Source organism: Caretta caretta, chromosome 1, assembly GCF_965140235.1.
Source record: "Caretta caretta isolate rCarCar2 chromosome 1, rCarCar1.hap1, whole genome shotgun sequence".
Taxonomy (NCBI): Eukaryota; Metazoa; Chordata; order Testudines; family Cheloniidae; genus Caretta; species Caretta caretta.
In genome coordinates this window covers 240,737,918-240,755,318 of record NC_134206.1, presented here as the reverse complement: position 1 = coordinate 240,755,318, position 17,401 = coordinate 240,737,918, and the positions used below count along the sequence as shown (strand labels likewise).

Genomic DNA, 17,401 nt, shown 5'->3' with positions numbered 1-17,401 from the left:
GCTGTGAATCATTCTTTTACAAAAAAGCAAACACAGCACCAGAGTTGCATAGATTACAATGCTATCATGATAATTTGTCCCCCTCACCCATCTATTAGGCTTTTCTCCCTTGTTCCAAAGGGCGGGGGGGGGAGGACATCAAGACGGGAAAGCACACACACCCCCCAAAACCCTCCCCCCAAAACCAAAAACCAAGAACCAAGCATTTTGAGGGTTTTGGATCATAGTATTTTTTTGTAATAAAAGAAAATGGAAAATTCTGTTAAAAAAATCAAATAAAGTAATTTTTTTCTCTTTGGAAATTTTTCATGGAAAATATATAGCATTTTTAGCCTCTCTAATTTTAGCTATTTTGTTCAGAACAGAAAACATTTGAGAGTTCACACACTCAGCTGGCTCCTGCAGCCAGAAAAACTGTCACCTACGTGATATATGTGCAAAATTAATATATTTTGCTTTGTGGGAACTTCACTAGAAAATAGACAGGTTTTCTACAAAAACAAACTCTTTTATTTACGCTGGAGCTGTCCCCATAGGCCTGTTTAATGTGTACTTAGACTGGAAAAATGATGAACACCCCAGTTATTGATGCCTGCTATAGTAAATTAAGGCTGCAATTTCTCTTGTCTTTTGTAAAATTTCTTCCATACTCTTTGTAAGGGGGATGAAGGTGGATTCTTTCAGCTGGAGGAGCCATGGAGGGGAGGGGGGCCCAATCAGCAATTCAACATGCTGTATGATTACTAACACACAATGGCAAAACACCTGGAATACGCATGCCAATGTTAATTTTGAACTCTTTGAAATGCGTATTACTTTGGTCTTCATTCTGATTACATATAATTGTTTGCACCCTTCCCAGTGAGCCTCATCCATATGTGTAAGGGCTAGAAACAATCTGGCCTCTTTAGTTTTGCCTGAGTTCAAACTTGTAAGCACGTTAGGACTTGGGCCACTGACTCCAATGAGGATTTTACCTGAAAACACTGTGTAAAATTGATGAAGGGCTTCCTGATTTTTATTTTGACAGTATCACTTTACTGGTGTGAAATCAAACTCCTAGAGTTCACTAAGCTACAATGACAGGTTTCAGAGGAACAGCCGTGTTTATGGTAACTCTCCAGGGGGTGGGGAAAGACACACTGTGTTTTCCATTTCAGTTTAAATTACCAGAAGATAGCAGCAGCCCAGATGTTACATGCATATCATTGCTGTAGTCCTAGTGTTTTGTTTTTTATTTTAACCAATGAAAAGATGAGATAAAAGACAAGAAAAGATTTAGTGGAAATAGTCTTATGAAATATTATGTTCTTTTATTTCTGGATTATGCATTGCTTCATAAGTAATAGAGAACTCACACATTGGCAAATATGTTTTTCTAATCAAACTTAGACTTACAGTGGAAGTTCTTGTCTATGCAAGAGACAGACTAATATTAACTTCTCAGAAACTAAGGACAGATACCTAAGGTGAAATTCATCTTTGTTCAGAAAAAGACCCACCTCTAGACAGTTCATGACTCCAGTCCTATGTGAGCCCTGAAAATAGACCTTAAATGGTTTGAAGGCCTTGTATGGGACCTCTTCACCTGGGTGAATTTTATCCCAAGGGGCTCCATTTTCAAAGGGGCCCATCCTAAACTCTAAATGTTCATGTTTGGTTTTGGGCAGGTGGTTCCATTTGTCCATTAGGTAATTAAATGTCTAACTACATGATATGTGTGTGCAAATTCTGTTTGCATGCACAAATTCTATTATTTGCACATGCAAATTTCTATGAATGCAAAACTGTGTGAGCAAAACTGAGGCCGTATTCTAATATTTGGCCCGAGTCCATGGAATTCAACAAAGGCCCTTTGCATGTCTGTGTGGTTTTTTTTATTGATTCATGTCACTGCACACATTAAAAATGCATGTGTGGAACACTGATGTTTACAGTGCTCCAAGGAGGGGGGGGGGGTAAGGCTAAGAGTAATGGTAAGAAAAGGAAAATATGAGCTTGCTGTCAGGAGATGTTTGCCATCACTAAGACTTCAGAATAGTTATCACGAGGAAGTTGTGGAAGCTCCATCACTTGAGATATTTTAAAAACTGGACTGAAATCACTGAAGAATATATATATATGAGTCAGCAGTGTGCCCTTGTTGCCAGGAAGGCCAATGGCATTTTGGGATGTATAAGTAGGGGCATAGCGAGCAGATCGAGGGACGTGATCGTTCCCCTCTATTCGACATTGGTGAGGCCTCATCTGGAGTACTGTGTCCAGTTTTGGGCCCCACACTACAAGAAGGATGTGGATAAATTGGAGAGAGTCCAGCGAAGGACAACAAAAATGATTAGGGGTCTAGAACACATGACTTATGAGGAGAGGCTGAGGGAGCTGGGATTGTTTAGCCTGCAGAAGAGAAGAATGAGGGGGGATTTGAAAGCTGCTTTCAACTACCTGAAAGGGGGTTCCAAAGAGGATGGCTCTAGACTGTTCTCAATGGTAGCAGATGACAGAACGAGGAGTAATGGTCTCAAGTTGCAGTGGGGGAGGTTTAGATTGGATAGTAGGAAAAACTTTTTCACTAAGAGGGTGGTGAAACACTGGAATGCGTTACCTAGGGAGGTGGTAGAATCTCCTTCCTTAGAGGTTTTTAAGGTCAGGCTTGACAAAGCCCTGGCTGGGATGATTTAACTGGGAATTGGTCCTGCTTCGAGCAGGGGGTTGGACTAGATGACCTTCTGGGGTCCCTTCCAACCCTGATATTCTATGATTCTATATTTGGTAGGGAATCATTCTGCACAAGCTGAAGATGGACTAAATGACCTAATATCCTTTCTGAGCTTAACATCTGTGAACTAGTCACTCAGAGACATTACATATGGGTTACCCAGGGCTGGCATAATATTCCAGGAATTTCTCACTGATGCCCCAGGCTCCATAGGACCTTCCAGGAGGGTTGACTGAGACCTTTTTCCTTCTGAGGTGGATAAATTGAGTTTCATGCAGTTAACTATGTTGGGGTCTTTCAGACCTTTAAAACCAAGCCCTTGCCTGCTCTGTGAAGTCATGAAAGACATTATGGCATCTTTCATTTTCCTGGGGAGTGAACGGTTTAAAAATATTCTTCAAACAAGAAGCAGCTGTTAATGTCATTCCAGTGGATTTTAACAACAAACACATTTTTTTCCCTGCAAAATGCCAGTAGCTTTTAAAGGGTTTTTACAAATCCACTCTTTTCTGAGCAGTGGCACACAGGAAGGAAGAAAGCGTAATTAGGTATTCCGTATCTCTGAAGCAAGTCAGCTGCATTTCTAAAACCTATTCCCGTTCCCATTTCAAAGTTGCCTAAGACTGGGAAAGGAATAAATATCAAGCTACTGAAACATTTTAACAAAAATCTAAAATGTCCGATGGCCAAGTAACAGAGAGAGGCTAACGGGCAGCATGATGGCAGATGAAATCCAGTGTGGACAAATGCAAAGTAATGCACATTGGAAGGTATGATTTGAACTCCTCATACTCATTGACTGGGTTCTGAATTAACTGTAATCTCTCTGGAAGAAGACCTGAGTTACAGTCTGATCAGCTCATTGCAAACCTCTGCTTAACATGCAGGAAAGGTAAGAAACCAACCAAACAAAAATGTTAGGTTCTTCTTCGAGCGGCCTCTGCCTTTTCCCGCTCTTGGGATGCACCAACAGTGCAGCTTAGCTCGGTGGAACCTTCTACTAGCAGTGCCTTTTGGAGTGCTCCTGGGCCCCCTCCTACCTCTCTCCTCACAGCTTCGAACATTCAGAGGGTGGGACTGTGGGAGGGATGGTGCCTCAGTTTCTTTACTAAGGATCTTCGTTCTCTGGTCATTGGTTCAGATACGTCAGAACTGAAGACAAGGAAACCAGATGTAAAGAGGTGCACTTCTCGCCCTGCCACTTTCCCTGTTTTGGACACATATATGTGTTGTTTGAGGGAAGGTCCTTTTCCTTCTTATTGCTCCATATGCAGCACCTTCATCCGATGGCCAGAAAGGGGCACTGGAATCTCATCGAAGCTATGCTATTGAAGGAAGCATTAGTGGCAAAACTTTCCAGCTCTGAAATGAAGGGCTCTGTAAATACTCGCAGAACAGAGCTGCAACCTGCCCCGCCTCTCCCCAAAAGGGGCTAAAATGCCCAGCAAAGTCCTTGCACAGTGGTTGGCCTGCTTGACTGGAGACAGTCCTAAACTGCTTGTCATTAGTCTGCAGACATCAGATTCAATTGAGCATAAATACTCCACCTCACAGGTGTTGGCCTTTGAAAGTCATCAAGAGTGTCACAGTTTCAGGGCAACTGCACCTCTGTTCTGCCCCTGGTGTTCCCTCAAGGTCACCCACTCTAGGCTTCTGGCTCCCAGCCGTCACCTTTTTTGGGTGGAGACCCATGTCCCAGTCGTTCTGACTGGGGGAATCTTTAAGGCTGCGTAGTTCCCTGCCTACACTGTGATATCTCCAATAAGTTGGGCTGCCTAAAAGGCTAGTGTCTGTTCTTTACTTTCTCTCCAGGGGCTATGACCAGTTTGTTGCCCACAGCTATGTTACCACACAGCTCCTTCTAAGCAAGCCCTTTTATTCTTAAGGTGAAAGCACTGCAGAGAAAATATATTAAAAACAATAAAAGATCCTACACACATGCCAGCAGCTTACCAGAGGTCACCCCCAACTGCAACCTATGGGCCTTAATACTATTAATAGTAGGTATAGGTCTCACTTCCAGATTTACTGATTGCTAGTGGTGTGATGGGTTGGATCACAGAAACCCCCTTGGGGCTGCCAACTGATGTGTTGAGACTACTTCTAAGTCTGTTTTCCCTGGCAGCTTGGGACTTCAGTGCCCTGCCTGGTTTGATCCAGACCCGTTAGCCTGCTGCAAACCCAGACCCAGGTCCGAACCATCTCCCCTAAAAGCAGCAAGCTTAACTGAAAGCAGTTTTAAGAGGTGTTCCTGTCTCTGACACTCAGATGCCCAACTCCCAGTAGAGTCCAAACCCCAAATAAATCCATTTTACCCTGTATAAAGCGTATACAGGGTAAACTCATAAATCGTTCGCCCTCTATAACACTGATAGAGAAATATGCACAGCTGTTTGCCCCCCCAGGTATTAATACATACTCTGGGTTAAATAATAAGTAAAAAGTGATTTTATTAAATACAGAAAGTAGGATTTAAGTGGTTCCAAGTAGTAACAGACAGAACAAAGTGAATTACCAAGCAAAATAAAATAAAACATGCAAATCTATGTCTAATACAGTAAGAAAACTGAATACAGATAAAACCTCACCTTCAGAGGTGTTCCAGTAAGCTTCCTTTTACAGACTAGTCTCCTTCTAGTCTGGGTCCAGCAATCACTCACACCCCCAGTAGTTACTGTCCTTTGTCCCAGTTTCTTTCAGGTATACTTTGGGGTGGAGAGGCAATCTCTTGAGTCAGCTGAAAACATAATGGAGCGGTTTCCCAGGTGTTTAAATAGACTTTCTCGTGTGGGTGGACACCCCTCCCTCCCGCTGTGTAGAATCCAGCTACAAAATGGAGTTTTGGAGTCACATGGGCAAGTCACATGTCCATGCATGACTGAGTTCCTTACCAGCCAAGCCACATTCCTGGGAAACCTGAGATGTGGATTGGCGTCTCCGAGTTCATTGTTGGCTTAAGGGCTTCTTGATTGGCCACTTACTGAGGATAGTCTTTTCTCAGGAAGCTGACCAACTGCTTCACTGAGGTTATTTAAAATTAAACAAGTATACAGCCCATATTCATAACTTTGGGTACAAAAATGATACATACATACAAATAGGAGGAATAGATTCAGTAGATCATAACCTTTACAGAGATATGTTTCTTGGCATATGTAGCATAAAACGTATTCCAGTTATGTCATATATACATTCATAAGCATATTTCCATAAAGCCTTATGGGGCGCAGCGTCACAAGTGGTACTTAAATTAGAGTGAACATAAAGAGTGAGCGAGGTGGTGGAAATGGTGCTCCATTCCCGAGCCCCACTGTGCAGGGGTGGCCCAAGTAGCCTGGTGTCACTGTTTGCTCCCCCTGAACGTATACCAGCAGTTTTCAAATGTGGGGCATGCCTCCCAGCGGGGTGTGGGAGAGGGACAGAGGAACATTCGGGGGGAGCAAGTGATGATGCCATGTGGCTTGGGCCATCCCACCACACGTTCCTCCGTGGCCACTTAGGGGGGCACTTCCCACAGTTTGGTATATGTTCGGGGGGCGGGGTAATGCCCTTACATGCCCCTCCCCCAATCCACCCATGCACTCTTCTACTTCACAAAAAGGCAGAGCTTTTCTTCCAGAGAGAAGGTATTAAAAAGCTTTACAGGAACAGAAGCACTGCAGGAGAACGTGTGTCAAATAGTAATGTTCTTTCTCAACCTGATGGACCTTATGACTTCGACTACATACATAACTCCATATGCCCGTCTAAAAATGAGGCCTCTACAGCATTGGCCAGCAAAACATTATATACCATATATGAAACTGACTGTACCCAGGGATGTGTTCCTCTCTCATATGATGGAGTCAACATCATAAGGTCCTCACAGGAACTGGAAGTCAGCCTTCCAGAGAGGTCAGATTTGCACCTAAGTCCAGATTCTCTCCACATGACAGCATGGGCCATACGACTCTGACAGACCTAGAACTGTCTTATTCAGAACAAGTACAAGAGTGTCTATTAAATACCAGGAAACAATCAACTCACTTGTGTTATGATCATAAATGTAAAAAGGTTCTTTTTGTGGCTAACTAATAATAAACCCAGCTTCAGCTCCTATTCAATCCATATTTGAGTACTTACTTCACTTGAAATCCTTGGGATTCCCCGTATCCTCTGAAAAAGTATATCTTGCAGCCATCTTGGCTCATCATAGCTTAGTCTAACAAAAGACTGTATTTAGCTATGATAAGGTAAAAAAAGATCCCTGAAGGATTTAATGAACATCTACCCTCTGGTTAGACAACCAACATCTAGATGGGACCTAAACCTTGTTCTTTTTCAACTCATACAACCTCCTATGAGAGAATGTTCCCTGTTTCATCTCTCTATTAAGACAGCTTTTATTGTTGCTATTACATCTGTTTGAAGAGTGAATGAGCTGCTTGCTTTCAAAAAGATAAAGTGGTTCTTCATCCACATTCAAAATTTTTCCCCACAGTGGCAACAGAATTCCATCTTAACCAGTCCATGGACTTGCTAGTATTTTTCCTTAGGCCACACTTTCCTTCTGGGGAAACAATACTACACACCTTGCATTCTGAGAGAGCATTAGCCATCAACTAGACTGTTTGTCTCTTATGGGAAAAAGAGTGAAGGCCAGGCAATGACATCCCAATGCCTTTCTCTGTAGGTTAGGCTCTGTATTGATACCTCTTCTGTTCCTCTTCCAGAAGAGCTTAGAGGTCACTGAACTAGAGTGAAGGCTGTTTCCTTGGCCTGTCTCAGACATATTCTCATATTAGAAATCTGTAGAGCTGCCACTTGGAGCTCAATGCATACTTTCACAAAATATTATTATTCCTTAGATCTGGCATCTGATCCCGTGCATAATTTGGTATAGCAATATTATAATATTTATTTAACTAGCCTTCTCATCCCAGTGTCTGAAGGGAGGAGCACTACTTGCCAAACTCCCAAGTGTGGGAATGTGTGGAGGCTGCTCAAAGATGAAATGAAGATTACTCACCTGTTACTAAAGTTCTTTGAGATGGACTCTGTACATTCACACTCACTGCCCACCATCCCCTCTTTCTTGGAGACATTGGAAGGAAGGGGTGGGGGGGTTGGTATGCCATGCCCTCTCTTTTATAGCCCCTCCCCACTGTAGAAATGGAATTCAATGGTTTGACCAGCCCCAATAATAAGTTATATAGAATTTTTCACCATGAAGGATTGCACACTGTGGCCCAAAATTTCAAGTGTCTGTACACTTTGCACACGTGCAATGCCCAGTGGAAGGATAAATGAATCAGAGTTTCCTGCATGTAGACTTCAGCTTGTGCATGTGCATTGGGAACTGAGGGCCAGAACTTCAGCTGGTGAAAACAGCTGTAGCTCCACTGAAGATGTCAGCTCCCTCAATTTACACCAGCTGAGGGTGTGGCCCTGAGTCTGCAAAAAAATTCACCCTGTTGGTTATATTATAAGACTCACCCAACCATCTTTAAAGCAGAATGCAACAGCTGTTCTGTGCAAATACTACACAATTAAAACTGCAAAGGGAATTTCAGGGAGGCAGAATATAATTACCTGGTTTGAAATTTGATCAGAATGCAAATTAGTACCACTACACTTGTGAAAAATGGGGTGGTATATTTTAATAACTGCAGGTAGTTAGAATATCGATTTTGTGTAAAATCCATCGGAAAAGACAGCACCTCCACTAGCATTATGCAGGAAGGACTGGTTCAGTGCATACTCAAAGGTCAGAGTGCCACCTACTGAATCAACCTCACTACTTCTTGAAGCACTATTGATTCTCCCTGGAGGCAACCCATCCAAAGATTAACCAGCCCCAGCCCTGTAGTTTGAGATTTGACAAGATCACAGCCTGGAGTAGAATAGCTGCAGGATCACACAATAAGTTGTTTCAACATGTTCGCAGGCTGTGTGCTGTGTTAGCTTAGAAGGTTATGAGAACCGAGCATGTGGAATTATGGTAAATGATGGTGTCTCAATTTATATGACTTTGTTTGCATTTATGTTCCCTGTGTTATTTACTGGATAAAAGGGCAGAATGCTGAGGAGAGTCTGTGAGGTTAGATCCCACTGCAGTCACATGTTTACTTTGGTTATCAGTGAATGAGAATGTGGTGGTCAAATCCTGACTTCAGGGGGGACTGGGGCTGCTCCACACTTCCCAAGATTTGTCCCAGAGAACATAGAACTGCTTGGAAACAACCCTCTGGCCTTTTCAGCTGTCCGATCCCCACTGACCCTTTAGTGTTTAGACTGGACATGAATACTTACGCTTACGTATTTATACAGTGATTTGTAATTAGCAAGGAGGCTAACATAGACCCTTGTTTTATACTCAGTTACATGTATTCTCCCCTACACAAGCTCAGTCGGCTGGAAGCAGGTGTTTGTTAATAAACAAACACCTTTGCGCTGTATATCTAATTTCAACTCCTCCATTATCGGCAAACCGGCTGAAACACGAGCACTCCTGGTGAAAACCCTAGGGAAGACTAGAATTTGTTTACCAGTTACCTTACTATCCAGCAGCTGAGAAACCTGTAGGAGTTTGTTACTGTAGGTATTAGTCCCAGACATCACAAAGGGGCTCTATTAGAGAGAATACAGTAAAAAAAAAATTTGAGATCATTTGATCATAGTGCAGAGGGACCCAGAGGGTGGTGGATATAGGATAGATAACAAGCCTGGTAGTGGGAAAATTCAGACTGTTATCATAGTGCAAAGGGGCTGACCAAATGGTTAGCCTGTTGGCTGGAAAGAGCATCCAACAAGCCTCATGTGCCTGAAAGGATAATGACATTTTTACTATCTCATTCCACGCCCTGATCATCCATCCATTAGCTCACTGAAGCTGGCAGCTGCTTGCACTGACTCATCCATTACAGACATGATCAGCAGATCATACTGCAGGCAGAACTTGTCAAGTCTCTCCAAGTGAGTTCCCAATTTATTGTGATATTTGTGTGACTTTTAGCTCCTCGGTTTTATTTAGAAAATGTTGTGTGATTGTAATGGGGGAGGGAGAGCTAGAGACAGAAGAGGTTGCAGTGTGTTCAGGAGTTGGTTGAGTTTAGAGTAAACATCGGATGGGTACAAAGTTTTTGCTGTTCTTTTTGCTGGACAGCATTTTGTTGTAAAAATATCAAGTTGGGCCCTTTCCTCGCCTTAATTGCATCTATACCTATCTTTGATTTCAAATGTAGAACTTAAATGGCTTTGCTTGGAGGCAGTAGACAGCAGAATATTTCTCCAGACAAGTTATTGATTAAAGTTCTGTGGCTAATGAGAAGTTTGCAGAAGTCACAGTTTATGTGAAAGCTGACCATTGCCTAAGCCTCTGAGTAAATAACAAAGCCCTTATGGCACAATCTATCACAAAGGTGGGAGGCGTGGGAGGGAAGAGAGTGGAAAAAATCAATTAGATGATATGATATTGCCAAAGAAATTGTCCAAATAACATTTCCCAAGATTTTGTTTGTCCTGTATTTTGCCTTCTCTTAGTTAAATTATAAGGGGCCAGTAATGGGTCTGTACTTATGTTTGGGAAGTGCTGTGAATTAGTGCAATATAATGTTTTGTTTGTAACAATATGAGCCAAGGTTTTCAAAAGTGAGCAGTAGCTTTGGATGCCTCATTTTTTGAAGTGCCCAACACCATAATTGTCAGAGGGTGGTTGGTTGGTACATTTTGGAAATCAAGCCCTTTTAAGATGTATCAAATCAGGCATGCAAAATCCCTAGTCATTTTTGAAAACATTGGTCCAGCATAATGATAATCCAGATCCTGTGAGTTGAATGTAGCTGCTTTGTGCTGCCTCCTTGATAGAATCTTTCCACAGAACCAGCCTGCCCAGCTGTGTAATGATCACCCCCATCAATGGCATAGAGCCAGTATAGAAGCCTCCCTCCTGACAGTGTAAGGGAAGTGGGTGGGCTGCACCATATGCTGCATTTTTGGCACCATTAGGAGCCTGTGTAAATTTGAGCAAACCCGGGATGTTGTTATGTACTGTGGGGAACTGGCCTTGCATACAGGGACCGTGCACTGGAGAATGCAGTGGTGAGCTTTGCACTACCTTTGCACACCTCCCCTGACCTGCAGAGTGTGCAGTTCAGCTAGACACTGGTATATAGATTTTCCTGCCCCTGGGAAAAAAATCAGCAATATTATGCCTTATGCATCACAGACCACTGTAAGGCCCATTTAAACTGCCAGAGCGTTGTAATGGGAGGTTAGTGCCAACGAGTATCGGCCCATAGAGATTAACACTGATCATGAGAATGGGGAGACGGCAAGTGAATGCTGTGAACTGCCTGTGTGCTTGATTCTCCTCTCACCCTCTCCTCTCCGGTGTAAATCTGGAATAATTCCATGTACATCAATGGAATTATGCCTGTATGAAATTGGTGTGTAAGGACAATCAATCCTTCTGTGTTTAGTGTCTGGCTTATTGTGTTGTTGGTTGCCCACACTTTGAGATATCAGTATTCTTTTCCAAGTGCTGCATCAGTACAGATATAGGTTGACAACCAGAAGCAGTTTTCCTCACAAGCAGTACCATTTTTTTCTGATGAAAAGTTTTTAGTGAATTAAAAATTGTGGACATCATTTTATGGTGATTGTTTTGTCCACAAAGCATGTGACCTCAAGCTACCAGTGACGAAGACATCTTTACCCTTACCCACAAAGTATCAGTCTACTCCAAAGCACTGTTTTGTGTCTTCATGTTGAAATTCTACCCTTTCTAATGCTGAGACTCAATGTAGTCACTCCAGGTCCTCTTACTTTGCCAATACATCTCAGTATGCTGGGGGGAAAAAAGGAATATGACATTTTTTATAACTTTGCCCAGTGGAGGCTCTTCAGGGGAGGCAAGTGAAGCTTTGCCTTCTCTGTTTTGAATTAAATACAGTATGATCTTTTGCTTCTTGCAAATTCACTCCGATTGTGCCTTTACATATCAGTTTCACTACCTCCTTTAAAATGTCACCAACCTTCACGGCACACTTGTAATACTCAGAAAAATAGATATGCTAAAAATATATTCTTGATATCATATTGATTTTGTTGTTTCTAAGTAAACTGGATATAATCCTTTCAGCATGCAGCACGCTGAAAATATAAAGTAGAATCTTTCATCAGAGCCAGTGAATCACTCATGATGACTTGAAAATGTGGAAACCTGGGTAGAAATTTATTAGTAAGTTCTTAGGGCTGAATCCAACTCCACTGAAGTCAATGGTAGTCCTTCCACTGGTATCACTGAAGGTGAGATTGGTCTTTTAGATTGTTAATTCCTCTGCATAGGACCTGTGCTGTCTGCCAGCAGGTCACGGATTTAGCAAATTTGATTTTTGCATTGGATACATGTTCACCAGTTGATATCTATGCACAAATTTCAGCATAGGGATTGTTCGTGAGCATTTGTTATTTGGAATTCACTGTTCAACATTTGGAATCAGTCACTTAAATCATTTCTGTTCCACACTGAATGATCATGCAAAAAGTAAGAGCGGTGCTAGCAGAATAGGAGAGAGTCTTCAGGGAGCAGCTGAGATGCTGGGGATTGCCATAATGCTGTCTTTACTGCTTCACCCAGGCAATGGTGACAGCAGTAGCATGGTCTACATCACCTGATAAGTAGCATGATCTGAAATCCTGGGTGTAGGATCACTGCTGCTGCTCATACTGATCAGTTTTATTAATTAATTCATTTTAAATCACTCACTTCTTACTCTCTAGGCTCTCCCTAATTTCCCGCCATTCTCACTGCCATGCCCTCATGGACTATGACCTGAATTCTCCTTGGACTTGAGGCCCCTCTACGTCACTCTGGCAGGGTAAAGGCCATAGAAGTGTGAAGTGGGCTTACTGTAACTGAGACGACGTCTACACTGGAAGCTTGGGATGCGAGTCACGTACCCGCCCTAGCTGTCCTTGAGCTAGCGCGAGTAGAAGAAGCAGCATAGCTGCGCTAGAACTGGTAGCAGCTGCAGAGGCACAGCTGAGCTGTGCGGAGAACATTACCCACCGAAAGCTCGATGAGAGCTAGCGCAAATATGGGTACATGAGCAGGGAAATCACCCCCTAACTTGCAGTGTAGATGCAGCCTGAGAATCAAGACCAATATATAAGATGGCCAGATGAGCACTTTTGACACAAATATGCTTGTTTGCACATGGCCAGTATTTATTTTTACTCCCATGTCTTGTAGTAACCACAATAGCAATTCAAGTTGCCACAAATCATGAGGCGTCTAGGGCATTAGGGTTTTAGCTCAACAGGTCAATGAGGACAGTGACTATGGCAAACCGATTGCCCCATCCAAGATTTGTAGCTGGGTTTAGAAACTTTCCAGTTTAATGGAGTCGGAGAGATTCACTGGAAGATCTGAATTATTTTTTGGGTCAGATCACCAACTCCAGTGGGAAAACCTGAGAGAGGAGGACAAAGAGGAAAATTCTGCAAGGTTCAGCTCTCAAAGGTTTCCCTGGCTTGTTCCATCAGAAGAGGTCTGCTCCACCACACAATAATCATGGGGTTGAGTGGCCAGAATATGCAACTTCCCTGAAATCTGTATGGATTTGGGGAATCTGCTAGAGACTGGAACCGGTATACAGTGGTCCTGTGCTTCTACATTAGCTCCAGGTCTTCATGGTTGTCCTCAGTGGGAAGTAGATTGCCAGGATTACAGCCTCTGTCTGCATTAACTTTTGAGGAGATTCTTCACTGGTTGCATTAGGAATTATGTTCATAGTGAATCTGCCTGCCATGTTTCAGTTCCAGTCCTTTCTCAACACACAGGTATAGAGTTGAAACTCCTTTTTGACAGAAAATTTGGGTTTCAAAAAAACCCAAAAATTTTCATGAAAAGTGTCAGTTTTCCTTGGAAAACTTCAACTTTTAATTAAAAATTAAACAATTGAAAACGGAAACATTTTTATTTGGCAAGGCTGCCTTGGTGCCTCATGGGAAATGTAGTTCAGGTGCACATCTGCATTTCCCCTCTATGAGACAGGTTCCCCCAACAGACAACATGTTCCATAATGCACCACAGCCAGGGACTCCAATGAGGCACCATGGTGGCTCAGCAAGAGGAGAGACTGTGGTGCATCATGGGAGATGCGGTTTGGCCTGTGATCCCCGCCTATAGAGGAGAATGAGGGTATGAGGCTCCTAATTTAATGTTTTGGTTTTCAGTTAAAAGTTTTCAATCAAAATTTGTATGTTTTGTTTCTGAAAATGTTCAGCTTTCAATTTTTTACCAATCTAAATATTCTGGGGACACCCGCCTCCCCCATCCCCTGTTGTGACTAGCCCTACGCAGATCCAGTCCGTGGGGCCTGTGGCAGTGTAGGTGATGGTACCATGAGACAGCTGAGCCACCTTTCCCCCCCGCCCCTTCCATGTGGACCGGGAGAGGTCAGGGCTTGGATCATGGGTGGGATGGTGTGGCCTTGTAGCAGCGAGGATTTATGTTACCTCATTTCTGTGTTGTCAAGCAGCAGCCTACAGGGTATTGGCTTCACTTACCCTGGGATCAATAACGACCTTTTATATGTACGTTTGCCAATACAATGACCATGTACATTCATATGGTAAGAAGGCCAAACATTGCTGTGTCAGTAAATGAGCATCCACTCCTTTGTATGCACCCTTTACTATGCTTTACTAATGGTGGCATCATGCTTTGGGGTGCCCACAGAGTAGCAAGAGGTTTCAGCTAGAATGATCAACAGAGAAAGAGTTCGGTGGGATTCAGAATTCAGACCCCATTGAGACGAAGGGGGCAGTTTCTTTTCCTCACAAACGTGTAAAAATAGTTTAGCTTTATTCCATGGGCTACATTCTCCATCCTGTAGTGAAGAGAGGGGGTGTGGAGAGCTAGCTGAGGCTCCGTGATCCTGGTCAGAACTTCCAAGGAGCCCCTCTAACTTACACTGGTGGCACAAGGTCCTTCAAGTGACCTTACACCGGAGGAGGATAGGGCATAGCAAGACGCTGTTCTGCCGTGAACCTCCCCACCCCCTGCTTATCCCTGCCCAGCCCAGCAAGCTTCCACCTCCCCCTACCCTAATGCACAAGAGGCAGCTGTGCCCGGTCTACCAGTAGAAGCTCCCCTGTTCAAAGAGACTTCTCTGCTGACCATTTCTGGCCAGTTTACCTCTCCTTTGTTCCATTGAATGGCACTTAATCGACTGGAGAATCCAAACCTATATGTTCAAAAAACAAACAAAAAATAATTCCCCTCCCTGGGGCTACTAACAGCAGCTTTTGAATATTAAAACTTAGATTTAAATACCTGTTACTTTTCACTCCTTTTTGCATTTCATTTCCTTTGCACCGTGAATTGGCTTGCTTTTCTGCTTTGTTTTACTCTCTGGTTCTCTTTTGCACTAATATTGTATCTGTTTTCTTTGGGATTCCAACACAGGAGACTCTTGAAAGAAAGAGAACACTGATTTTTCTTTTTCATTGATGATGATTTTATTTTTTAATGCCTCTGACCCTGCAAACTCTAATGCTCATGACTAATCCCAGGTACTTAATTAAGGTTACTTGTGGTTATAAGTGTTTGCAGGATCAGGGCCATAATAATTTACATCTATAAAGGTTTTAATACATTCCTCATGCATCCAACCCATTGTTTTCATTTTACAAAATCTGATAAAATGTGAAGCCCAAACTGAGTTGATGCTGCCCCTTTAATTTAAGACTCAGACTTTTTTTCTCCTCCGTTGTTTTATTTTTTTAGTTGCTTGTTTTGTGTGCTGATGTGCGGTACATAGTGTTAAAGCAACTATTGGGGCCAGAGCTTTACTGCATGGAGAGTGTCCTAATAAGGGAAGAAAAACAGCTCTTATTGATGAGGTAAGAGAAATCAGGCAGTGGATAATTTTTTTGCTGATTGAGAAGGATAAGGTGTGGTTTGGCAGGTACTACATTGGTTTGGCTAGTTGCTGACACAGTTTGTCTCTTTTACAGTTCAAATCCCTTGCAAAACAGACAGTCAGGAAGATCTTTTTTCTTCTTCTTCTTCTCCTCACAAACCCTTAGCGTGGCCATAAAATCTCAATGTGACTCAGCCTGGATGTGGTAATGAGAATTTAGTACAAATCTAACAGTGGTGTATTGTAGTCACTTCTGAAGAAAATCTGGGTCTAGCTCAACCGACATGTTTAAACATAATTTTCCATGTGTCTCATTACATATCTAATGCATCTAAAGTAATTTTCCAAGCTGTCAAATATCAGAATATTCATGCTCTAGTTAGAGAAATTACAGCCCAATTTTCTCCATTCCCAAATCTCTCTCATCTGATGGGAAGTCCATACTTCAGACTGCAGCCATTCTAGTCAGTACTGCAGATTGTTCAGCTGTTGTTTTGGGGTTGTTTTTCCCCCAAATGCTTTGAAATTTCACATTAATTAAGTTCAGCATTTTCAATAATAAGTTAAGTATGTAGGTCCAAATTCTGTACTCGCCCCAGTATAAATCTGAAGTAAGTGGTGTTACTCTTGTTTAAACCAAAACTGAAGGTAGAATCTGATTTCTGTTGTCTTTTCTTTTTCTGTCTCCATTTGTTGCTTGCTGACTGAAATACTGAGCCAAGTCTTTGGCCCCTCTTAAGTCCATTTTGTATTGCTCCAGCAGCACAAAGGGAGCTTAAAGTTGTTTTAAGGCAGCTGTTGAAGATTTCTCTAGTGAAGGGAATCCTAATTTGGCTTAGTCCTGTTGGGTTCTGGGAAGTGGGCAGGCACAAGTCCACCCACAGGTAAAGGCTCCTGCCCCAGCCTAAGGGGAGGAACCACTGAGCCCGGGAATCAAATAAGTACGGGGGACAACAAAAGAGAAAACAAGGATAGGTGTGAAGGTTAAAGGGTCAAAAGTAGGGAACTGGAAGGGGACACTGAGCAGAGAAGCCCGGACAGTACCCACTGCTCCTCGAAAGTGTCAAGGGAGCCAGTGGACCGGTTTGGCTTAGTGGCAGAGAGGTCATTCTGAGGTGGACTGAGGAGTGGATATGTTAGGGCAGGTGTGATATTTTCACCAGTGTAGTGTCCCCTTGACTGTTATATGCCAAATTAGTGCAACTCTAACTTGTGCTGGCAGCCTATTTATCTGCTGGATATGGGACTGGGTATAGAAATGGCATAACATGACCTATTTGCTCCGTCTCCCTCAGTACACCAAGCTTTGTTCTTGGAGACCTAGCCTTTTGCATTCAAGAAAACTAATGATTCAAGTAGTAACTGTCTAGCTTTCACTGACATTTAACTTTTTATTTTCTGTTTGAGAAAACGCTTGACTGAGTCTTTCAATCCCTCACAGTGTGTTTTTTCTTTTTAATTTAATAAATCTACAGGACATATCCTGTTATGGTGAGATTAGTTTATTATAGGCGTAGGATGTGAAAGATAAATTGAGATGATAATAGAACAGAAAAGAAAAATAAAGTCGCTATAGTAGGGAGTGGTGAAACAATTTAGATAAAGTAAGAAACACACAGAGTTAGGAGTGAGTTACTCTCCTCACACTTTGGTGGGAGCTGTATTAATTGCTATAGAATTTAAAATTGAATTGCAGTCCCTTTTGGGTGCAGAGTAAACCTTCTGAATGTGAACCGAAGCACTATTGTTGTCCTGAGTATGCAGATGGATTGAA

General features: G+C 42.6%; 1 protein-coding gene across 13 annotated transcripts in view; it reads left to right on the top strand.

Annotated features, from left to right (window-relative positions):
* The window catches only part of CALD1 (caldesmon 1), a 248,389-nt gene that overhangs the window by 172,494 nt on the left and 58,494 nt on the right, over positions 1–17,401 (top strand). The window contains exon 1 of one of the 13 annotated variants that reach the window (XM_048827988.2): positions 9,466–9,670. The exons of the other annotated variants lie outside the window; for them this stretch is intronic. Within the exon in view, the coding sequence (XP_048683945.1) occupies positions 9,624–9,670 (47 nt within the window). The 5' untranslated portion in view covers positions 9,466–9,623. Of the gene's footprint in view, positions 1–9,465; positions 9,671–17,401 lie in introns of those variants that run through there. 13 annotated transcript variants of the gene reach the window in all.